The sequence below is a fragment of the Coloeus monedula genome (genome assembly GCF_965178545.1).
Source record: "Coloeus monedula genome assembly, chromosome: 3".
NCBI lineage: Eukaryota > Metazoa > Chordata > Aves > Passeriformes > Corvidae > Coloeus > Coloeus monedula.
This window is the reverse complement of record NC_138783.1, coordinates 103919076-103925075: the sequence shown is the minus strand read 5'-3', so window position 1 is coordinate 103925075 and position 6000 is coordinate 103919076. Positions and strand designations below refer to the sequence as shown.

General features: G+C 38.9%; 1 protein-coding gene across 1 annotated transcript in view; it reads left to right on the top strand.

Moving 5' to 3' along the window:
- Positions 1-471: 471 nt before the first annotated feature.
- SCML2 (Scm polycomb group protein like 2) overlaps positions 472-6000 on the top strand; it is a gene marked incomplete at both ends in the record, with an annotated part of 55829 nt that continues 50300 nt past the window's right edge. Inside the window, one exon of the mRNA XM_082277707.1 lies at positions 472-493. Coding sequence (XP_082133833.1) covers positions 472-493 — 22 coding nt within the window. The remainder of the gene's footprint in view (positions 494-6000) is intronic.

The following is a 6000-nucleotide window of genomic DNA, read 5'->3' as shown; positions in this document are numbered from 1 at the left end:
ATGATTGTTTAACTCTGTGCAAGTGAGGCAGGGTGAGTATGTTGTGTATAAAGGTTTCCATTTTTCAGTAATGTTTCTTGGGGGGAAAAGGAATAAAGCACATTTTTTATCTTTCTTTATATTAGAAATCTGTGGAAAAAGCAAATCATTAGACCATTAACTGTTTAAAACAACAAAATGAAAGTTTGTGTTTGGTACCCTTGCTACTTTTATATAACTGTTGTTTGCACACTACTCTCCTACACATAGTTTGTTAAACATTTGTAATTTTAAACCAGCAAGATAATTATACACCAATACAAAAAAAAATCATCCTTTCCAAAAAAAGAAAACCCAAACGCCAACAACAACCTCCCCCCTAACTTGTTGTATTACTGCTCCACAGGAAACTGTTGTGCTGAAAGGAAGAATTAACTGGTCTTTCAACTTCAGCCTTTTTATTGTGAGAGGGGAGATCACAGAAGTGTTACCATGGGGAGAACAGCAGCTAAAGGTAAGGCCTAGTAGCTTTAATCCAAGAGGAAAGAAAGTGGGGAACCTGCTAAATTCTCTTTTTGAAGCTGATGGGATACAACTTGACAATTGCTATACTGTCAGATTAAGGAAGACAGTTTGTGATATTTACTGAATACAGGTTAGTTCAAACTTCACATTGTTTTAGAATACATATGCTGAATTTGGCTGCCTTGAGTTGTACAAGTTCAGTGAAAAGAATTCTGTCCTGTGACAGCCTTGAAACCATTACTGTACTCTGAAATTGAGGAATTTGTCTAGATGTGCTGTTAAATGAAATGTAGGGCTTTATTCTGGAACTGCCTATAATTTAGCAGGATAATAACTAAGTAGGACAAAGAATCAAATTTTATCACAGTGAATGGTATTAGCAACTGTCTCTTGAAGATAAAATGAATATTTTAAAAGAAATTCATCCACAAGTACACTGTGTACCACAAAAGTACGATTCCTGCTCTGTCATGTCTGCAGATGTTAATTGTGAGTTGAGAGCTAAAACAGAGAGTGAGACTTCAGAAGAAACAAGAGCGTTTGGGCTGGTGAAACAAAAAAATATGAAGAGCAAAAGATCCACTGTCTGAAACCATGTTGCTGCTGCTTTGAAAGCTTCCAGATTGGTAGTCCTCCCCCATAAAAGGCTGATAGCACTTTTGTACTTTCCTTGAGCTTTCCATCTTCAGCCCAAGCTGCTTTATGTGCTTCTGTGTTCCCTTGGTAAATAATTGTCTTTTGCTAGAATAGATTTTCTGTAATGGCAGGAGTCATCCGTTTAATTGTTGCACCAAGAGTTTATGGAGGAAGTCTGTCCCCTTCTCTTGTAGGTTTTCTGCATGGCTGTTGTCTAAATATAGTCAAAGAGTCTCCCTGTTCCAAGCAGATAAGATAAGAATCCCACTAGGGAAGCACAAAAAGAAGGGAAAGGAGAAATTTCATATTTGTTCTGTCTGGATAGCCTCAGCTGCATGCACTGAGGCTTGGTGAATGGTAGCTAAAAGGTGCTTACACCCCTGTGTAGTAGGGAGTGAGAAGTAGGCCCCTTCCTGAGCAATGGTAAGTCTGGGGCTTGTCTTAGTAAACTTCGTTTGAGGGTGAGTAACTGTGTGGCTTGGGAAGAGCAAAATTTTTTGTCACTCAATGGTATTTCACATGCATCAGGAGAAGACAAGGGGTTGGTTTGAGAAAAGTGGTGTCCTGCTATGTTTTGAACACCCAGAAGAGTTGAAGACTTCAGGGTGGTTAAGGCATAGCTGCAGAAGTCTCGAAAGCATGACTGTGAACTTCATTTTCCGCACATTGGACAATAAGCAAATAACAAGTCTTAGAAGACAGCACATATTTGCCTTCCCTTGTAGCACACCATTCTGGGATAAAAACTATTACTGTTAAAAAAGGTGGTGCTTGCCATCACTTAAACAAAACAATCATCTAGTTTGCTGGAAGGTTGACTCTTCTAGAAAGAAGTTGCAGAGTTTTAAAGCATCTCAGGCAAGAAACTGGAGTTCAGTATGGAAGCTTGTAAGAGGAAATACAAATTGGTCACAGGATTGTCTTTGCCCAGAGCTTTACCACTACCTTCTCTAACTATTTTTTTTTATTTGGTATTCATGAGTCAGTCAGGATAGCTTTGTCTTTTTTTTTTTTCTTTGTCTCTAATTTCTTAAGTGATAGATGTGGTTGCTCTTGCCTGTCTTCTGTTGAGTAATCTTATCAGCAGAATTCTGTGGTTACAGATAGGGTGGGAGTAATGTAAACACACGGAGTTCTGAATCAGTAAGTGGAAGAACTATGTTAAATAATCTTACTCTGATCTTGGCTTGTATCTAAAGCTTTAGCTTATGAAGTGCACTCTAGAAAAGAAGTAGTTGGTGAACAATAGAATATGTTGCTTTTAAAATTTTAGTGTATGCTGTACTCTAATCTTGCTACTGAGAAGAAAGAAATCTTTCATGGGTTATTTAGCCTGTACATGATATAGGCTAAATATGTATAGATACATAGCAAATATATAACTGCTACGTACTTATATGTATTACTTTATTTTCAAAACTTTTTTTGAAATTGGTGTCTTTGTTCTTTTAGAGAGCTGAGTAGCATTTGATTAAGTCCATTTGATTAAACAGCATTTCATTCTAACTCTTGTTTTGGCAAATGATCTAAAACATACTGTGTTTTACATTGAAAAATAAACTGAAATTTGTCCCTTTAAAATTGGACGGAGGAAGATAGATGATGAATTAAGATGACCTTTTTTTTTTTGTTATGATAAGCTTCAAGACTCTAGAACTAATAACTCTCTTCTGTCTCCAACATATAAATAGAGTTCTTATTTTCAAGTCAAATTTTCAGGTTTCAAGGAATTAGCCATTGAATGTGGTTAGGAGCTGAATGTGGAAGGGGACGAAAAGAAAACACTCTTTGTACCTGTACAATTATTTACAGGTACATCTTATGTCTTTCATTACCTCATTTTTTGAGGTTTGACCTCAAAACTTGACCAAGGTATGAGCAGAGAGTCATCTTGTTCAGCCCAGTGATTTGAATAATAGCCTTCTGTCTTAATTTTTTTCAGTGATTTTTGAAAACTAAATTTATTAAAATTTAGACTGTCAAAATTTCAAATGCAGATTGGCATGCATTAAAAGCCTCATGTGTTTATTAAATAGGTTAATATTTATAAAATTGGATTTTAATAAAATCTTATTTTCTTAAATTTTTTTATCCACCCTAACTGCCAACATTGCAAAAAGCACACCTGAACAAGGCCAGGAAGTACAGACTGTGAAGTAGTGACTGTGAAATACAGACTGGGGGAAGGTTTGCTGGGGTAGTAGTAGATACAGGGTGTCTCGTGTAAAAACAGGTTGGTACTTCTTCTTTTTGGTAGCTTTGCATCTGCTGAGACAAACCCTTCAGCTTTGTAATGGTATCCCCAACTTCCCACTGAAGAAGGTTGGAATACATAAAAGTAAGGGGATCCTTTGAAAGCAATCTTGGTTTTATTCAGACTTATTTTTGGATGCTTCTGCATGTGCTGGGTGAGATTTATTGGTGCATTTTAAAGAGCAGACTTCTGGCCATCAAAAACAGGTGATAGTGACAGTGCTTTGTGTTCACTGTGAATGAAAATGCCTCCACCTCAAATGAAATAGTTGTTTAAAATGCTATTAAGAAATCCACTTCTCATTAATATAATCATCTTTTCCGTAGTTTTCTAATTTCTGATAAGAAAAATATGTTGCCAAGAGTGTTATGTTTTAAGTTCCATATTTGCTGTGATATTTTTGAAATAGGCACTAAAGCTGGCTGGTACAGGGAATAAATAATTCATGTAGTGATTGTCAGCAAGTACACATGTGGTGTCCAGGCTGCAGTTTTTCACATTCTTTCACCTGTTCTTGATGTCTCTCATCATGAAAGGCTGTCATCTTGTTTTTAATCTAGCGCTGTTGGGTAGATATTCTTTCATGACTCTGTCCTTTCAAGCTTTGAGTGTTTGTAGGAAGCAGTTATTACTTCTCTTCTTTCAACAGAGTTCCACATAAGAGACTTACTGATTTCCTTTTTGGAAATAGTCATATTGGGAAGTTACTTGTTCTGAAAGCTGACAGCCTGATATCTGTGATAGATAGTATCATGACTGTTTTTGGAAAAACCTGACTGAGCTTATAGAACACGGCAAAAAGTTCTGCTGTTGATTGCTACCCCCCAGTAGAAAATTAGCTGGATTCAGCTAAATCCTGAAGAGGCTGGATGAAATATATTTTGACCTGTAGGATGAAGAAGGTGAATTTTAGCCTTGCATCTTGTCAGTGTTACTGAACTAGTTTTAACACTACCTCTTCTGAGATTCCCACAGGTAGTTGTAGGGTGTCCACTTGTGTAGGTTAAAGCCCTGCTGCTGAGGAGGTGCTGGGGTTAGAGCTCTGTGGGCACTGTCCCAAATAATGTCAGCAGTTCCATCTGTAGTTGACCTTCATAAGCATTTTTTTTCAGGAACCTATATAATAGAAAATGTTCCAAAGCAAACTTTTTCCAAAAAAAAGAACAGGTAAGTCAAGAAAGAAGATAAAGTCAAGGAGTAAAGATCGCATCTTGTTTCCTTTTCAAAGGGCTTGGCGTTCTGCCCATGTCTGCTTTAGGAGAGAAAGGTGGTATTTTTGCAGTGTATTTTGAGCAGTTACGTAGCTGTGTGGTGATTTCTAGGACTGTGGAGTCTGGGTTATTCCTGGAAGGTGTCCTGGTCCTGAGTACACTAATGGGCTTTAATGACCCTCACTCACCTGGGGCCTCCACCTGCCCTGCCCAGGACCCCATGTCAGGCCCCTGCCCCAGTGATGCCGCAGCAGGGTTGGTCTCCAGATCACCACAGCCTGGGCCCCGTGTCCCATCCCATCCCCAGCCTGTCTCCTGAGATGGTGCCCAGTGCTGGGGCTGCCCCCAGTGCCATCCTCATGGTAGCTCCTGGACAGAGTGAAGGGGTGGCTCTGGTTGGTGAGGCCATGGCTGGTCATCCCTGAGGGCACCATGCCATTGCTGTGCTCTGGCCAAAGGAGCATCACATCCTATCAAGTGCAGAGCCATGTGGATGGCTTATCCTGTTCTCACTGAGTGGTAGGGGAGGATTTTGGGACTGATGGCAGAAGATTGTCATGACTCAGCTCTTGCCTTACATGGCAATTCCTTGATAATGAAAGATGTGAGATGGAAGTGTTGAACACCACATGTAGCTTGTCAGTACTCTGTTTCAAGAAATGCTTTACTTACAGAGAATAGAAGAGAAACACTGTTAGGGCTTAGTCGTTGCTGCAGAACAACTCATTTTATTTCAAGTGTTTCTGTCACCAAATGCTTCACATTCTCGGTCAGGAGTGGTTTTATTTCAAGAGCAAGCCAATCAGTAGCCAAAGACTTAAAAATGAGTGAATACAGCTACTATGATCGGCTACTAATAATCAGCTACTAACACAATCTTGCAGTAAAAGTGAGCCTTCCCTTCACCTGTACAAGTTCAGGCTAACTGGGATAACCCAAGGCTAGGCACAAGCCTAACTAGAGGAGCAACTCCATTCCCAGTACTAAGACATTTTCAGACCAAGACAGTTAATCTCCTATGCAGATCTTGGTAAAAACAAAAAAGCTTTTTAAAATTAAAAATGTACTTGCATTTTTGTAGTCAGGTCAGTGTCATATTTGAATTGCACATGAGTCCATGAGTGTCAAAAGTAGGTCACCAAACAACAATTTTAAAAGGAATGAGTGGAACTGTCTCTCTGTCTTCTCCATTATAGCTGCCCAGTTCTCCTGTGTCTCTCATACATGCTGAAATCCATCAAAAATGAAATATGGCAGACCCCTTTCTGAGTGTGTGCCACGATTAATGATAGGGAAGGTAGATTCTCCTGAATCATTCTTTTAAATAACTGACGTGTGCACTGAGATAGCTGCTTTGAGTATTTGAGAATTTTGTATTGAAAATATTGAGTATTC